The 19,003-nt window shown below is 48.9% G+C and overlaps 1 protein-coding gene across 9 annotated transcripts in view; it reads left to right on the top strand.

Annotated features, from left to right (window-relative positions):
- The window catches only part of HERC1 (HECT and RLD domain containing E3 ubiquitin protein ligase family member 1), a 2,101,515-nt gene that overhangs the window by 1,299,892 nt on the left and 782,620 nt on the right, over positions 1–19,003 (top strand). For all 9 annotated transcript variants that reach the window (XM_086959402.1, XM_086959399.1, XM_086959397.1 and 6 more), the window contains exon 50: positions 12,706–12,919. In XM_086959402.1, coding sequence (XP_086815528.1) covers positions 12,706–12,919 — 214 coding nt within the window. The remainder of the gene's footprint in view (positions 1–12,705; positions 12,920–19,003) is intronic.

Below are 19,003 nucleotides of genomic sequence, written 5' to 3'. Positions count from 1 at the left end.
TGCGCTCCCTCTGCTTTTATGCGTGGAGGTTGGGCGGCAACATCTGACAGCTTACGACCTTCCTCCCGAAGTCTGTAATGTTAACTCTGGCATCAGGCATCCCTCCACCAAAATTGTACACACCTGCCACTGAGACAAATTTGTGGCTTTGTGTGTGTTCAGAAACATTGACCCCCCCCCCCTTTGAGCACCCTTATCCCAGGTTCTGCTAAAAGTTCTTTCTTTTGCTAAGCAGAGCTCTGGTCTGGGCAATGCTACTGGTTATCTGTCTGCATTCTTGTGGTTGCTGGACCATCCTTCTGTGTCCAAGTCACCCATTGTGACTAGGTTTCAGAAAAGACTACAACACGTTTCAGCCCAAACCATTCATTATGTCCCAGGAAGATCTTAACCCAGTCCATACCTTCCTCATGTTCTCTTCCTCTGAGCCGCTACACAACTGCCCACTTCATTGCTGACTCATCGCTGACTAGCAAAACTGCCTTAATATCGGCCAGGAGGGTCAGTGAGCTGCAGGCCCTCCCTGTTCCCCTTTTACCACCTTTTACCCTGATAAGTTGGTTCTTTTACCCGTGCCTCCTTCCTTCCTTCCCTTTCATATAGGTCAAAACATCACCTTGGCTACCTTCTTTTCTCCGCTTCACCCTTCCAAAAAAGAGACTCGACCATCTGGACCTAAAAAGAACATTGTCGTTTTACATTGATCACTTAAGAGAGTTCAGGGGGGACGGGCAACTCTTCGTAGGATATGTTGAGGCTAAGAAAGGGAAGGCAGTGCAGAAACAACCCATCTCACGATGGATAGTGCTCTACGCAAAGATCTGTTACGCTTTGGCCGAAAAGCAACCCCCTGAGGGCTTGTGTGCTCATTCTACCAGAGCCATGGTTGAGACCACTGCATTAGTTTGCGGTGTTCCTGTCCTGCCAGACAGCAACATGGAGTCCTTGCACACTTTCATCAAACATTACTGCCTGGACAGTCAGGTCCTTCGTGGCGGACATTTTGTCTGTTTGGTTCTGAGGCTAATCTGTTCGCAGACCCACCTCAGGGGCAAATGCTGCTTGGGTATCTATTCTGAGGTAAGAAATCTGTGGCTAGAAGTCTCTATCATAAGCTTATGTCAGTATGATGGGGTGGCACCTATACACATTATACATCCTGTACAGCCGAGGCGTAGCTGCGTGACACCACTTTTCCGTGAAAGGGAGTACCGCACAAAAAATTCCATATCCAGTCTGTTGATGGGGAACAGTCTATGGTAAGGAATCTGTGGCTAGGTAGAGTCCTACTAGATAAAGCGTTACAGAAGGCTAGTAACTTGTTCTTTAGGAAGATTGATGTTCTAGGCAAAATATTTTTTTTCTGTCAGTTTGGACATATGGCCTTTGAATGATTTTTTTCCTCTGGGACCACTACACACACTATGGAACATAGGGAATGAGATTTTGCTTTCTTTCCATGATGACGTCAGGGTTTATTTGCGCTAACCGTGCATGATAACCAAGATGCAGTTAAATACATTTTTTTGGGGCAGCCTTCAATGGATACTTCTAACTGCAGATTTCTCCCCTTAGAATACTCCAGAGGTGCTAGACTGCACACCAGTGGCACTGTAACCGTACTGCCCCAGGTGTGACAGAGGAAAACAGCATATAAGCACCATCCCTGAGTGCTGATGTTGGTTCCTTTCTTTCCACGCCTTCCAAACATAGATTTGGAGCTGTGCTACCATTTTATGTCTGCCTGTTTTCTGACTACTTCTAACAATTTCACAGTTGCTAGGAAACTATGTTCCTACCCAAAACAGCAGGTAGTAAGGCATGCTGGAATTACAGGAAGCAGATGTTGGTTTCAAACCAAAGGTCCAGAAAAGGTTTGAGACGCCTATCCTTCTTCAGACCAAGGAAACAGCAAGACTAACAACCATGTACTCTTTTCAAGTCTGGTGCCCTGTCAGTGGCATCCTTGGAGAACAACAGAAGCACCTTATAACAAAATAAACAGGTGCTCATCTGAAATATTGCTCTAGATCCCGAGCACTAGATAGTTTCCTTAGAAAAGCAGGACATGTCGTTTCAAATACCCGTTCTGCAGTCTCACAGATATTATCTGTGATTTAAGGTATGGTAGGAGCATTTTCATTTTGCTGCATTCTCCTTTGGATTCACCAGTGCCCCTCTGGTAATCACGAAAGTGATGGCAGTGGTTGCTGCTGATCTTCGTAGGTCAGGGATACCAATGTTCCCATTCCTGACCGAATGTCTGTTGAATGTAAACTCACCAGTCAGTTATGCGCACCTCTTGACATCAATGGAGTTCACTATCAATACGCCCAATTCCCACCTGATTCTGTCAGAGAAACTTCCATTCATTGAGGCAATCCTGGGCACATTAAAGTTCAGTGCTTTCCATAAGCAGCAGTGATTTCAAGACACCCATGTAACCACACTGGATTTCCGCTGCCTAAATTCTCTTGAGACAAGCCTGCTAACCAGAATGACCAAAAACAGGGCTAGAATCCTCAACGGAAGTTTGACTGACTGTGACTTATTTACGAATATAAAAGATTTTGAAATCATTGAGTGGCCAAAAGGTACCATTTCGCACAATGTCTGAATAGCAAAATTGATATAGGCCTAAAGAAAGATAAGATCATTAACCTTGGCAAAAATCTTGTAAGATTAAAATGGCATATTGAAGGAGTAGAGACATTTGCAACTTGGAGCCAAGAGCGAATAGTGACACTGTGTCACACCCAGTTAGAGTTTTTCAAAGGAGTAACTCCTAGAGCACCCTCTGCCCTAGAATGGAGTAACACCCATACTACTATCTGGAGCATGGTATCTTCACACTTGCCCCAGTATTGGAACTTTCATTGATTCCCATAGCTTGTATCATTCCCCGTCGTCGGAGTGGGAGTCTCAGTAACAAAATAGCATAGCAGTAGGTACAAAAGAGAAAGAAATAGGCCTATCCCTCATTCCCTTTTGTAGCATATCCACCTCTTTTTGCAAAAGAGACCAAAACCAAGCAACAGTTAATCAGAATAACCTCATCCTATAGACCCTTCCTGAAAGAACCTCAGAGCCTCCGATGTTCTACCGCACGTTGTGCTAAGGGAGTCTCCTTTGAGCTCTGCTCACTTCAACTCTATTTGAGGATTTTCCCAGCATTTTTCTTTCAGAATTGTTAGGTGTTTCATCTAGAAATGTCTAACAAGGAGAAGAAATCCTTTTAAAGGCTTGTTCCACCTGTGGCAAGAAAAGGCTGTATGTGGAGGACAGGCATAAGGCCTGCATTTATTGCCTGTACCCTGATCATAAGGCTGCGGACTGCTAGATCTGCCACACCTTCTCTACGAAGACCCCTCCGGGACCGTGAGGGTCGCCTCCTCACTTGGCTCCAGAAATTGAAGTCAATAAAAGAAACTCTGTCAAGTGACAGTGAGGATTCTTCATCTGCAACCTCATCCAGAAGGTCAGTTAAAAGGGGTAGGGCTTCCCCTTCACCTTCTTCAGAGCGTCCAGTTAAGGCCTCAAAAAAGACCCCCGTGAATCTGAGAGCCGGAGTCCTAGCAAATCTCACCACGGTGTAAAGGAGAGGCAAAGACTATCTACAGCTACAGCAGTGGTGGAATCTGCTAAGGCGTTTAAGAAGCCCTCTTCTCTGTCATCTGCAGAAGACTCCGTTGACGTAGGCTTCTAAATCGCAGGTGAAGAAAGTTACAGCAATGTTGACGAAGGTATCGACAGCAACGACGATGAGGATGTGGATGACGGTGTCGACGACGGCGGTGGTGACAGCGGTGTCGTTGACGAGAGCAACTATGACAACCACACTGACGACGACGACTGCGGCAGGAGCTTCGACAGTCTCGTCGACGGCATTGTTGACGACGCCCATCTCGTCGTTGACAATTCAACCCTCGACGGTGGATCTTCCGTCGACGACCTCGTCAACGAGTTTTTCTCTGGCAACACCATCGCCAATGGTACCGTCGACGCCATCGTAGTTGACGACGAGGATTACAATTTCCTTGAAAAGGTTAACACTGGATATGACATCTCCAAGTAGGGTTACCTCCTGCACTGTTGCTTGAGGAAGAAGAGGATTCTGATGGGGACGATCAGGACTCTTTTGGCTATGCACATAGTCCTTCTCAGTTGTTGGTGAAATGCCAAGAGACTGTTTCTGAGGGCGAGTACCTTCATGAATGCAGTTACCAACAGTCTTATCAACTTCAAGAGAGCGCAGGCCAGGAGATGGTTTCAGTTCCTTCTTCCCTCTTGGCAGATCTTCATGGCATGTTACAAGATTATAGGGCCAGGTTTTCTCAGGCTCCTCCTCTTGTTGCCTATGTCCCGGCAGTACAGGCTGTATCTGCTCCAGTGGCTTCAATAATGGTTTTTCCGGAAGTGCCATCCCAGGTGCTTTCTCAGCCACAGACACCTGTTCCAAGTATACCTCCAGTGATCCGGAAGGTTCAGGATGATTCCTCTGACTAGGATCAGGAGGATGACAACAGGACTAACCAAGGTTTTGAATGGGATGATTGTGATTCCGGACCCAGCGTCACCTAGTTCGGACCCAGAGGACTTTCCCCCAGCGGATATTGGGGGATTTCACAAGTTGATGGAGAGAGCTTCTAGTAGGTTCAAGCTTCCTATGCCTTCTGTGCAAACAGAGTGCTTCCTCGATGATTTTAATGAGCCCTATAGGAAGGCAATCCGGTCTATACGCATTGTCAGCCATGTCTGGGATGAGGGTTTAAAGGCGGCGAAAAACCCAGCTACGGTAATTCCAGTTTTTCCACGCCTGGAAAAGAAGTACATGGACCCTAAGGATGGTCCGGCGTCTTTGACTGGGCAGCCAAAACCGGATTCAGTAGTATCGCAGGTGGCACAGAGGAAGTCACTTAATCCTTCGGCACCCCTGACAACTCCTCCTGATAAAGAGGGCAGGCGCCTTAATAATGCAGGGATGAGATTCTCCTCTATGTCAATTCTTCTGGTGCGAGCTGCTAATGCGTTGGCAATCCTTGGCAGATATGAACGCCAAATGTGGTGCGATCTGTCACCATATTTGGACCAACTTACGCAGGAGTCCAAGGTGGAGGCCAAGAAGATCCTGCAGGTGGGGGAAGCGACATCTGCAGAGGTGATAGACTGTGCCATGGATATTGCCACTACGGCTTTCCGTTCGCTGGCTGATGCAGCGGTTCTTCGCCGCCAAGGATGGCTCAGGGCGACATGGTTCAGGCCGGAGGTCCAAAATAAGATCTTGGATCTCCCATTTGAGGGTGAGGCATTGTTCGGCAAGCACATTGAGGATGCCCTCCAGGATCTAAAAAAAGATACAGAGACAGCTAGGTCTCTTGGTACTCTTCAGTATTAGAAGGCTCCTTTTCGGGGAGCCAGAGGGAAGAATACTACTTCCTACAGAAGTTCGTATCAACAGCAACCGTACTCTTCTTATGGATCAACGTCTCAATCGTATCAGCAACCTTACCAGCAAAAACAAGGCCAGACCTCGTCTTTTTCTAGGTCCAATGCTAGAGGAAAGCAGAATCGCCAGGGACGTGATACTTCCAAGAGGCAATAGCGGCGTTCTGGCTCTGCCTGCTGTACCCACCTCCCTAACAACATCTGTGGGAGGTAAGGTGTCGTAAATACCTCCACAACTGGAAACGTATAACATTGTACCGTTGGGTGCTCAACATCAATCAAGAGGGCCATACACTGGAGTTTATTCAAATTCCACCTTCCAAGCCCCCTGCTGCCATGCCTTCAAAACATCTGCGTCTCTTGCAGCTCGAAATTCATCAGGTGCTCCTCAAGGGAGCTGTAGAGCTAGTTCCCTTTTCTTAAAGAGGGGAAGGATTCTATTCCAAGTTCTTCCTGGTAAACTTGCCGTGTTGCGGGGATTCTGCGCATACACAGACCTATGCACAGGAAAACAGGACCGCGATGCCTTCCTACAGCCTCAGTACCCAAAATCCCAGAACCGACTAGCTATAGAGTCTCATTCGTTCTCCTATATAATCACAAAACGACAAATGACTAGACAACTCAGAACACAACACTCCCGACTCTCGCAAGAACCATAGTAGCAAGACGTACCTTTTCACTGACTCGCCCGTACTTGTCCACAATAAAAATAGTCTGAGTCACTGATCTAGTTCAAATTGTGTATTTTAACTATCATGCTTTATAATGCAGTATACGAGCCACTACCATCATCAAAATGCATAAACCTAAAACAGTTAGCATTATAGCAAGTCCATAGAATATGAAAGGGGAGGTCATAATATAAAGACAGTGGATAAAGGACTATAAACCCTCCCATTGGAAAGAATACATTTTATTATATAAAGGAAGATCTCTGGGCTTTGTCAGCAGACCTCGTAGTGCCTAGATTGTCGTTTTTACATCATAGGAACAGCATAGCTCTTCTCCCTGGAAAGGTCCCTCTCTAGGTTTGTGTTAAACCAACATACAATCCCGGGTTTCCAGTAGCTGCAGCTGTGTAGCATGTTTTGTCTAACTGCTAGGGACTGACCTGAACAGAATAACAAAGGGCATTATTTATCGACCTTGCACAGTGTTTTCAGACTACACCCCAGGAACAGGCAAAGAAGGCAGAAAGTTCTCATGTGAAAGGCTGAAACAGAGTCTAGCATAATAAAGCCATGTAGTAACGGGTGCAAAAGCCTCATCATGGCAGCACAGCTCATGCTAACTTAACAATATCGACAATGTCCCCAACTGCCATACAACAGTATCTTTCCCATCGCTTAATGAGTGTTACAATTACTATGCATCTAAAAAATACACTTAACTTTTGCACATTAAATTCTTAATATATGCATGCTATTCTTAAACCAAGTTCTATATGTTATTAGTTTTACCGCATCGTCATTTTTTTTTTTGTCAGCACTCTATGCTATGGACGAGACCTTATCATGGCTCCATACATTGGATCTGAAAGAGACACGTTAGTGATAGATTCCTTACCCTAGAATATCCCCAGGCGTCAGACTGGATCCGGAAACTTTTGCGTAGCAGTACCCTTGCGCGTCGGTAGGCGTCGTCTGCGGCTCCGCGTCCGTCGTGGGCGCCGTGATGACGTCGTCTGAGTACTTAGTCGCCGCCTCCGCGTGCTGACGTCAGTTCTTCTTTTTTCCGCGCCAGCCAGTGCAGATCTGGAAAGAGCAGTTAACCTAGTCAATATTTTACAACGTTTTTGGTGATCTTTTTGATCCATTTCGAAGTCTGTACGACTCCGATGGTGCCGTAGGGATGCCCGCCTTCAAGCATTGCGACGAGTGCGACCGTACCATGTCGGTCACGGATCCCCACCGCCTGTGCCTGACGTGTTTGGGCGTCAACCATGACTACGAGGCCTGCCCCGACTGTCTGGCCCTTTCGAGGAAAGCCAGGCGGGAGCGGTCCCGCCGGCGGCTCGAACTCCGACAGCCGCCCCCGCGCCGTGTGAGGTCCCGGTCCCACGGGAGGTCGAGGGACGGGTTGCGGGGACGGAGCCGTCACAGCTCCGGGAGTCGGCGCCACTCCAAGTCGTCAGGTAAGAAGCATAAGAAGTGGAAGAGGCATCATCGCTCTTCTGACTCCCCCCGACGCTCGCGCAATGCGGCCGGGGGTTCGGGTGACACCGCCCACGCGGCTCCTCGGGAGTCGCGGGCGCCACGTCCGGCCCCATACCCTCCGGTCCCTGGGCTGAACGCGACGCCGGGGGAGATTGAGCCTTTCCTCATGGCCATGAGGTCCCTTTCTCCTCCGATGGGCTCTGTGGCGCCTTCGGGCTCGGCGCCGCAGGGCTCCACGATCCCGACACCGCCGGTGCCCTCGGGCCATGTGCCGCTGGGCCTTCCTCGGGCTCTGGATCGTCACTGGTGGACCTTATGACCCCCCCAGCGTCGGTCCGTGTTGTGTCACCTCCGGCGCCGTCCCGATGCCTCCTTTCGTTCGGTTCCAACGTCGGGACGGCGCCTGTCGGCGCCGCACCCGACGCCGTTTGGAGATTTTTACTTCTACGAACCGACCTCATACAATTACGACCCTGAATCTCAGGAGATGAGGGATGAGGAGGATTGGGAGGGGTCTCAGGACCCTCTGACCAAGGAGTGTCAGTCTAATATGGACTGGGCAGGAGACCTTGGGGAGGCCAGTGGTCTGGACACCTCTCCAGACACTGGATTTGTGTCTCCTTCTACCGTGGCTTCGGAATAGGGGCTACCTATGGTGTGGTGTTGACGAGGGCTGTCAAGGCCTTGGGCCTTGAGCTCCCCGTCGCGGCCGTGAGGACTAACCTCCTCACAGAGGTCCTTAAGCCGCAGTCATGCTCCATGGAGCCTCTGCTGCCGTTTAATGAGACCTTGACCGACGTTCTTTTGGGCACTTGGTCCAGGCCCGCTACGGGTTCGCCCGTAGATAGGAACGTGGCCAGACGCCACCGCCCAGCTCCGGGCGACCCATGTTTCCTGTCCTCCCACCCCACTCCCGAGAGTCTGTTCATCCAGGCCTCTAATTCCCAGACCGCATTCCCGACGGCCCCGCCGGACAGGGAATCCAAGAGGTACGAGAATTATGGAAAGAAGATATTCTCCTCCCTTAGTTTGGGACTGCGGTCTTCCAACACCGCATGCCTCTTGGGCTGCTACACCCACTCTCTGTGGGAGACGGTGGCGGAAGTGCTGCCAGAGTGCCCGTTGGAGGTACAGGCCAAACTCGGCCAAGCCCTTGTGGAGGGCCGGGACGCAGCCAAGTATTCCATCAGGTGTGGGTTAGATACTACCGACTCGCTGGGCAGAGCGATGGCTACGACAGTGGCAGTGAGACGCCACGCCTGGCTGAGATCCGCCAATTTTTCGGCAGATGTCCAAAACACTCTTATGGACATGCCGTTCGATGGCCGTCGCCTCTTTGGCAACAAGGCAGACCACGCGCTTGAGCGCTTTAAGGACTCCAGGGCTACGGCCAAGCCCCTGGGCCTCTCGGCCCGTGCCAGAAAACGGGTGCCTTTCGCTCCTTTCGTGGCCAGGGAAGGGGCACCCCCACACGTGCCGCCAGCCACTCACCGCAGACTGTCGTCCAGCGCGGCGGCGGACGTGGAAACCGCCGCGGAGGCGGTCGGGGAACCAGGCGGAGTCAGTCCACACCTGCCCCCGCGGCATCCACCTCTAAACCCTCCTAGTCCGTGCTTTTCGGCCCATGTGATGCCAGTGGGAGGCAGGGTTCGCCATCACCACTCTCACTGGCGCACTGTCACTTCGGACAGGTGGATGCTGCAGATCGTCCGGAGGGGCTACTCCCTCCCCTTCGAGACGACTCCTCAAGCCATGCCACCGCAACACCACCGCGTATCGGGGGATCACTTGCGGCTCCTGCAGGAAGAAGTTTCGGCCCTCTTTGCCAAGGGGGCCATCAAGCGCGTTCCCGGGCCAGAAGTAGGACGTGGTTGCTACTCCCACTACTTTCTGGTACCCAAGAAGGGCAAAGGGGGCCTACGCCCTATCTTGGATCTGAGGAACGTCAACGGCTTCCTCCGGAAGGAGAAGTTCAAAATGCTGACTCTGGCTCAGGTCTTAGCTGCCCTAGACCCAGGAGACGGGATGGTAGCGTTGGACTTGCAGGATGCGTATTTCCACATCCCCGTCCTGCCGGCCCACGGTAGGCCATGAGCACTTTCAGTTTACCGTGCTCCCCTTCGGCCTTACCAGCGCCCCACGGGTGTTCACGAAGGTGATGGCGGTGGTCGCAGCTCATCTGTGCAGGTTAGGGGTGTCAGTCTTCCCCTACCTAGACGACTGGTTGTTGAAGGCGGACTCGCCCCAGACAGTCGTCAGCCACCTCCAGACTACGGCGGATCTCCTGCATCAGCTGGGATTTTCCATCAATGTGCCGAAGTCACACCTGTGCCCCTCTCAGAAGCTCTTTTCATCTGAGCGGTTCTCGACTCGGCGCGTTTCGGGTTTACCCGCCCGAACAGCGGGTTCGGGATATACAGGCTCTGATTCCGATCTTTCGGCCGTTATCCCGAGTTTCGGTCAGGTTGACGTTGCGGCTTCTGGGGCTGATGGCCTCCTGCATCCTTCTGGTGCATCACGCACGGTGGCGGATGTGGGCTCTGCAGTGGGACCTGAAGTTTCAGTGGGCCCAGCATCAGGGCAACCTGTCCGACCATGTCCTGATTTTGGAGGGCACTGCGAGTCAGCTGCAGTGGTGGCTCACGGACCACGATTGGGTCAACGGCAGCTCCCTCTCCCTTCCCCAACCGGAGCACGTAGTTGTGACGGACGCGTCCCTCCAGGGCTGGGGGAGGCCACTTGGGAGAGGCGGAGATCAGAGGCCTCTGGTCTCCGGCGGAGTCCTGGCTCCATATTAACCTGCTGGAGCTGCGGGCGATTCGTCTAGCACAGAAGGCATTCCTCCCATCTGTCCGAGGGAGTGTAGTGCAAGTGTTCACGGACAACACCACCGCCATGTGGTACTGCAACAAACAGGGTGGGGTGGGGTCGTGGACCCTCTGCCAGGAGGCTCTGCGCCTCTGGCAATGGCTGGAAATCAGGGTGTGACACTGATGGTTCAACACCTGGCAGGTTCTCTGAATGCCAGGGCGGACGAACTCAGCCGACGGTGCTCGATGGATCACGAATGGCGTCTGAACTCGGCTGTGGCGCAAGGCCTCTTTCAGCAATGGAGAGAGACTTGGTTAGATCTATTCGCCACCGAAGAGAACGCGCAATGTCATCAGTTCTGCGCGGTGGAATTTCCAAGGCGGCACTCGCTCGGAGACGCTTTTCGTCGCGAGCGGAGCTGCGGTCTGTTGTACGCCTTTCCGCCTATACCACTTCTGCCCAGAGTGCTGAAGAAGATCAAGCGCGACCGGGCACAAGTCATCCTTGTGGCTCCGGACTGGGCACGAAGGTACTGGTTTTCCGAGCTACTCAGTATGTCAGTCGATCCCCTGGTTCGTCTGCCTCTTCAGGAGGACCTTCTGTCACAGCAGCAGGGGACGGTCCTCCACCCGAACCTGTCCAGTCTCCACCTCCATGCTTGGAGATTGAGCGGCGACAGTTGAGGCCATTTGACTTGCCTCCTAAAGTCTGTCACCTCATTCTGGCAGCCAGGCGTCCCTCCACAAAGTCGGTATACGCCTGCAGGTGGAACATATTTGTGGCATGGGGCACAGCAAAGGCTGTGGATCCTCTCAATTCCCTCTTTCTGAGGTTCTCCTCTTTCTTCTCTCTCTTGTGCAGCAGGGCTCTGCTCTGGGCACTGTCAAGGACTATCTTTCCACTCTTTCAGCCTTTCTGAGGCTGCCTGACCAACCTTCTTTATTCAAGTCCCCTATCGTTAATCGATTCCTGAAGGGCATCACTCATACGTTTCCTCCTGTTCCCTTCGTAAAGCCTCAGTGGGACTTGAACCTGGTTCTTACGTTCCTGATGTGCGCTCCCTTTGAGCCACTTCACAACTGTCCTCTTCGCCTTCTTTCTTTAAAGACTGCCTTCTTGGTAGCCATCACCTCTGCCAGGAGAGTGAGTGAGCTCCAGGCTCTATCTTGTAAACCTCCTTTCCTTTCAGTCCATTCGGACAAGGTTGTGTTACGGACAAGACCTTCCTTCCTCCCCAAGGTAATCACGGCCTTCCACATTGGGCAATCCATCACCTTGCCCACCTTCTTTCCGCCTCGGCACCCCTCGAGAGAGGAGGAGAGGCTCCACCGTCTGGACCCAAAACGTGCGCTCTCATTTTATCTGAATCGCACACAACAGTTCCGGGTGGATGATCAAATCTTTGTTGGGTACGCAGGCGCTAAGAAAGGGAAAGCGGTGCACAAGCGGACCATCTCCCGGTGGATTATCTTGTGCATCCAGGCGTGTTACTCCTTGGCTAAGAAGGAACCCCCTGTTGGGCTGAGGGCTCATTCCACTCGAGCCACGGCCACTACAACTGCCTTGGGCCGAGGTGTGCCCTTGCAGGACATTTGCCAGGCGGCTACGTGGGCCTCGCTGCACACGTTTGCAAGACACTATTGCCTGGACAGTCAAGTCCGGAGGGATGGCTACTTTGGCCGTTCCGTCCTCCAGGACTTTCTGGTGTGAATATTGGTTCGCAGACACACCACCACGGGGTTGGTATTGCTGGGGTATCTATTCTAAGGTAAGGAATCTATCACTAACTAATGTCTCTTACAGATATATTGTTACACAAGTAGTAACTTGTGCTTTAATTGATTGCCTCCTTCCAAGATGCTCAACACCTAAATCATTGCGAGATCTGTTAACAAGCCTTGTCAAGACCAGTAGGTTGTGACTTTGAGACCTATTGGCTCTGTCAATGCCTTTTGATCATGCTGTACAGTATCGTTGAAAATGCAGGGTGTTGTACAGCATTAACAAAAGTTGAAGATAAAAAAAAGAAGTGCAACACTTTATTGGCACAGCGGTGTCTTTTTTTAAGACCTGTGCATGCGTCATGTCATGATGTAGGCTGGCACCTTGGTCATCAGGTAGGCACACACATGCTTTGTTTTATAGGTATGTGCATGTGTCATGATGCATGCGCATGATGCAGGTGCCGTTTTTCTATTTACTGATTCAAGACATCTCAGATTATAGATCTTCAGTCATTCTTTGTTGTGCGCAGTATGAAATAGTTATTTTCTCTTTTTTACTTTTTTAGAACTTAATTTCAGCTGCCACTGGTGTCAATTTGACTACAGTGGATGATCCAATTCAACGAAAGTTTCTGCCAAGTTTTCTAAGAGGAATTGCTGAAGAAAATAAACTTGTGACATCTCCAAATTTTGTTGTGACGCAAGCCCTTGTGGCATTGTTGGCAGACAAAGGAGCAAAGCTGAGACCGAATTATGATAAAGCCGAAATTGAGAAAAGAGGTATAGTGTAATTCTCTTTTATTATTTAAATTAAGCTTTGATGTATATATTGTGGTATGTTGATAAATAAATATTTTCTCTTGGTTAATCTCATAGAAACCTGGTTCTAAGTTTCAGAAGTGTTTATTTCACTATATACGAGTCCTAGCCCAGTCACTTGTACTTCTTGTAGGACTTTTTAGATTTACATATCTCATCACAGCAACTTCTTTGTTTACAAGCATGTGGTCGTGCAACATCCCTGTCATTTGCACACACATTTACCATTGCAGCAGGAACTTGCAATTGCTGGCCCAGAGGAATTTGTAAACACTGGAGTGTTGAGTAAACTAGAAGATATTTAAAGGTGGTGAGTCCTGTTTGCAGTTGAACTGTCTGTGAGACAGAATGGTAGCTTCACTCCCAATAAAGTCTTAAATTGCAGATTGAGTTGGGTAGAATTTGTTTCGAAAATCCTATATCCCCTGAAGGACCCTAAGTTTTGGGTTGGGGCAGCAAAGGTGCTTCTTGAGATATGTAACGTATTTGGTTTTACAGTATATATGGAAATTAGCAGATTAAGTAATTCTAATTGTTTTCTGCCTATATGGGCTTTGAAGCCAGATGAAGTACAGAGCTCTGGGAAACGCAGCACAATACTGAAGAATCTTGTTCAGTTAGCCTTGTCTTATTCTGTAAGGGTTATTAAAGAAAAAATAAACAGTGGTTTGCTTACGTACTCTCAAAGCATGAAATCACTGATTGTACAGTCATTTTTCACCATTTCCAAAATGAATTCTTCCATCCAAATCTTGGGAAAGGATCCTTTGTAGTCCAGAGTTTATATTCTCCAACTCTTCCTCTGCACCGGACAGACCATTGAAAGACTGAGTCGTCACCCTCCCCTTCTTAGTGTAGTAGTCTTCGCCATTTGCTACAGCCTAGGGATGTGCAAGGCTCCATTCTCAGTAAAGTTGTACCAATTGGGTTGTGTACACCTTTCTCTGGAGGTGCCTTACTCAAAGCGGTTTCCTCACAGTGTAGTGACTCTGAATTGCTACAGAAAATTATTTAATTCATTAGAAGGGTGAACATTTAGGCATTGCTGCCTCTGACTCCTTTCTCTGATGGTTTGGCCTCATGTCAGCATCCCGTCTATTCATAAGGGTATTGGTGATGGAAGATTTGTATCTGCTTCTTCAGGGGTGCAAGTGTTTCCACTTCGATAACTGGTTCTTAAAGATTGTCTCTTCTGAAGCTACACTGTTTTTTCCACACACATCAGTGGAGCTATTGTACTGGTTGGGCTTTCACATAAATCTTCCAAAATTAAAATGTAAATTAACTCATACACCTCAGTTTATAGGAGCAGTGATTGGTATGTCTCTGATAAAGATATTCCTGTTGTAGGGGGAGAGTCTATCACATAAAAATGTTTACTTTGTTGCTATTCTAGTTGTTCAGTTTCTGAGGTTGATATCCCCAATGGTGTTCTGTAATCTGTTTGTACCTCCACCATAGCTGAAAAGGAGCTTCATGAATGTTTGTTAAGCACTAAGTGATCACAGCAACAGAGAAAGCTTACAGACTGGCTGATGGTGGGGCAGAGTGTTTGCCAGGCTTTACTGTAGTAGACATTGAATGTTTAAGTCCCTATCACAGGGGGCAGCTCACATAGGGGAACTAAATGCGAATGGCATTTGGTCAGAACCTGTCATCCACATCTATTAATTGGATCTCAGCGTGACATGATTGCGTTTTTCTCAGTGAGATAAGGAACTTAGTTTAACACAGTAGGTTTATTTGTAACTAATAAGTCCAATGAAGGTCTCGGTGGAGTAATACTATTCCTCCAGTATTGGATCTTTCATTGTTTAACAAGCTTGAATCATCCTCATAGTCGTAGTGGGAGTCCCACGGGTTATTCTTATAAAAGCAGTAGATAATACTATCATAGGTTATAATGCAAAGAACATTCACTGCTATAGCCTATCTACTTTCTTTTGTTAAAAAGAGCCAAACTTAATAGCCAATCAAGCAACAGAGCCTGTAGAACACTCCTAAGAGAGGCTACGTTCCTCAGATTTTCTACCGCACGTCGTGTGACAGGGAGTCTCCCTGAGCTCTGCTCAGTTTTTTCTTCAAAATTACCACATATCTTCCACAGGTCGTGTGGATCTTGCGGTAAGAAGAGGCTGCATGCTGAAGATATCCATAAAAACTGTATTTACTGTCTCTACCCCAGCATAAAGTAAAGAACTGCAAGATTTGTTGAACTTTCTCAACGAAAACCTTGAAAGACAGAGAGGTAGGTTGTTGATTTGGCTTCAGAGCCAGAAAAGTAAGTCTGATGTCTCTGATGATGAGGGACGCTCTGCCTCACATACCTCTCTGAAAAGATCTATAAGGAGAGAGAGATATCAAGAATCTCCTGAAGGTTCTAGTAAGAAGGCTTCCAAAAAGTCCTGTCATGAAGCAGCAGGCCCCTCGCAAAAAGAAAAGCATTAATTTCCTACCTGCTGAGGAGAAAAGCCATCTGACCTCTAAGCATGAGAAACCCTCTTCAGAGCCATCTATAAAGATTACAGTCTCTAAAAAACCTGTATTGTCGACTGCATCATCCCCTGGGTCCCCGTCGAGGATGAAATCGCCGTTGGGGCATGTGTCCCTGCATAGTCGTTGAAGATCTCATTGTCGAAAAATCCATCATCAACGAAGGACTCTGCTGTGCTATAGACTGCTGCTCCACCGACTATGTTTTCAGCTACAGCTAAGGTACCATCACCGCAGACGACTTCCTTGTTCGCTATGTCATCACAGTCATCGACGACTTCCTTGTCTACATCCTCATCGATGATGATTGTTCCGTCGACAACCACCTCTTCGTCGACTACGACCGCAACGACAACATTTCCCGCATCGTCTGCAATGGTGACAATAATTTTGTCTTCAGTTACTGTTATGTCCTCATCGACGGCACAGACACTACTGCTGTCGACGAAAATGATGATGCGCGACGTTATAACTAACACCGTTATACCCGTCAACAACATTCTCGTTGATTAGGCTCTCCAAATCCTTCACTGTTTCGCCTTTGTCACCTTCAACTTTTTGGGAGGAGTCTGATGAAGATGACGTGTTTGGCCCTGCTCACAGTCCATCTAAGCTTTACATCAAGTTTCAGGACGATGATAAAGACGACTATGAGGGTAATTATCAACAGGGTTTTCACACTCCACATGCAAAGATGCAATACACGGGGCCTGTTCGTGAACTCATGGTCCATCTTCCTGTGGCATTAGTCCAGGAATTATAAGGCATGTTGCAGGACTATCATACTCATTTTCCTTTGAGTGCACCTCCGCCTCCACCGACATCTCTGCCATGCATGTCTGAGCCTTTGCCTAGAACGCTGCCTGTGACAGATAGTGTTTTAGCTTCACAACAGCATGATACCTCTGATGATAGGGAGATAGAGGAAGGTGAACCTCGGAAAGGGCAGCTTCTCGCTTTCAATTATCAATGACTGTCAAGCAGTCTGAATGCTTTCTTTATGACTTTAAAGATTTATCTCGGAAGACTGTGAGAACAATACCTATCATAGACCATATGTTGGAGGAAGGTGTAAAGGGTATGAAAACACCTGCTACAGTTATTGCAGTCTTGCCTGGAATAGATAAAAATATAAGGCTCCTAATGATGCAGCAGCTTGTCTGGTAGGGCACCCAAAACCAGGCTCAATAATCACACAAGCTGCACAACAGAGGTCAAGGAACCCTTCAGCGCCTATCACTGCACCACCTGACAAAGAAGGAAGGGCCTTTGATAATATTGGCAAAGGGTTTACCACCACCTCAGGCACTACTGTGTGCATGGCTAACACTCTAAAGATATTGGGAAGATACGACCGCCAAATGTGGTCCGATATCGCTCCACACGTAGACCTCCTTCCAGAGGACAAAAGACTAGAGGCAAGAAAAAAAATCTTGAAGGAGATAGGTCTGCATTAGAGATCATTGATGCTTCCATGGATGTGGCTTCTCTATCCTTTCATCAGCTCGCTGGAGCGGCTGTCCTTAGGCAACAAGGGTACTTGAGAGCAACAACATTTTGCCCTGAGGTGCCAAGCAAAATACTAGATATGCCTTTTGATGGCGATGCGCTTTTTGGTATGCATATTGATGATGCCTTGCAGACCATTAAGTAAGACACTGAGACGGCTAAGGGTTTGGGCACGCTACAATACAGGAAGACCCTCGTTCGTGCAGTATGTGGTAGAGGAACATATTCATTTCTCAGAGGTTACCAAAAATACCAACCTCAGACCTATACCTCATTTCGCCCTTCCTACCAACATCAAAAGACATATCGTGCACCTCCACAGGCTGCATACTCCCAGCAACCCAAGCGGAAACAACCAATGCAGTCAAGGGATACTGTTCGGAAACAGTGATGAGGTCTCGGCGCCTGCTACTCTCCCCACTATCATTTCAACCAGAGGAACTCACATTTCACGCTATTTCAGTCAATCTCTACCATCCCATCTTCAGTTACTAAACAAAGAAGCATTTGTCATGCTACCAAAAGGAGCAGTAGAATCTGTACAACGCTCTCTAAGGGCAATGGGCTTCTCCCACTTTTTTCTTGTGAAGAAGAAATCGGGAGAATGGCGTCCCATTATGGACCTCAGATAGCTCAACAAATAACTCTCCAGGAGATATTACAACTTGTGAACCATTCGGATTATCTGGCCAGCCTCGATTTACAGGATCTGTATTTCCATATTCCTATCCATACCAAACATCGAAAGTTACTCCATTTCACTGTGGCAGGCGTGCACTATCAGTTCACGGTCCTTCCCTTCAGCTTCCGCTGAGCTCCTCTGGTTATTACCAAGTGTCTTGCTCCCTTGGCAGCATATCTACGATTAAGCGGGTGGCAAATGTTCTTGTATCTCGACAATTAGCTAGTGAAGGCTCCTTCTCTTCACCAGGCCTCGAAGGCCATTTCCTTCTGCCTACAACTGCCTGAAACTGTTTCGCTCTCTAGGGCTTGCAGTCAATTACCAAAAATCCATTCTCACACCTTCCGAGCAGATCACTTTTCTCGGAGCAACGTTGGATACCCTCCAAAACCAGGCATTCTTATCAAAAGAAAAATAAAACACCATACTATCGCTATCTATCCAAAAGAGAGTTTGCTTCTGTCCATCTCCTTTCTCAGCATGACGTCCTCTGCTATCCTCATGGTGCCTTACGCACTTCTCAGGATAAGACCTTTCCAAGAGCAGTTGGACAGGCAATGGCTTCAGCTTACCGAATCATTCGAGGACATTATTCAGATCACCTGGTCATGAAAAAAGCACTTCCTTGGTGGCAGTCCGCTAGCAATCTCTCTGTGGGCCTGATACTGACCACGGATGCGTCATTGGAAGGCTTGGGGGCCCACCTTCAAGACATTCAAGTGCCTGTAGGATCACCCCTGCCCCCGGTGTCTGGAGAAAGATATGCACCTGGGCCTTGAGGAGCAGCTGCAGCTTGTGAGGGGCGCAGTCGCGTTAGAGCTGTGGCCTATACGAAGACACCGGAGACCCCGGACTATGACTTGGTCCTTGAACCCTGACCTCCCGCAGCTGCTGAGGACTTCGTAATGGCTGCTGGTCGTTTTTGCCCTGATAACCGAGCTTGATGTGGAGGTGACTGCTGAAGCCCCCAAGGGACACCTTGGCCTGCTCTCTCATGGCTACTGGCAACCTTGGATCTGGATCACAACTGTTTTGCCGCCAATCACAACAACTGTACCCTGCAGTGTGCTTGTGGTGCTAAGGCCATGCTGATTGAGTTGATCTGGACACTGATGCGGAAATGGGGCCACCACCATGCCCCCACTCCACCCCCACCCCTCTCACCCACTTATCGGCAACACGCTCACTTCCACCCAGATTGCTGAGTCTGGGCAATGGCTAAAGATTGAGCTGTAGCACTGTGAAGTTGGGCTAGTTGCTGTCTCCTGTCCTTCCTCGCTTCGAGGCCTGCTTGTGCCCCCCTGGTGTTGTGGGAGTAAGGCTGGGACTCGTTTCACAAGATCTTGCCCTGAGAGAGGCCC

The sequence above is a fragment of the Lissotriton vulgaris genome, chromosome 2_2, assembly GCF_964263255.1.
Source record: "Lissotriton vulgaris chromosome 2_2, aLisVul1.2, whole genome shotgun sequence".
Classification (NCBI taxonomy): domain Eukaryota; kingdom Metazoa; phylum Chordata; class Amphibia; order Caudata; family Salamandridae; genus Lissotriton; species Lissotriton vulgaris.
Note: the sequence above shows the minus strand (reverse complement) of the source record. Positions and strands in the feature narration are given on the sequence as shown.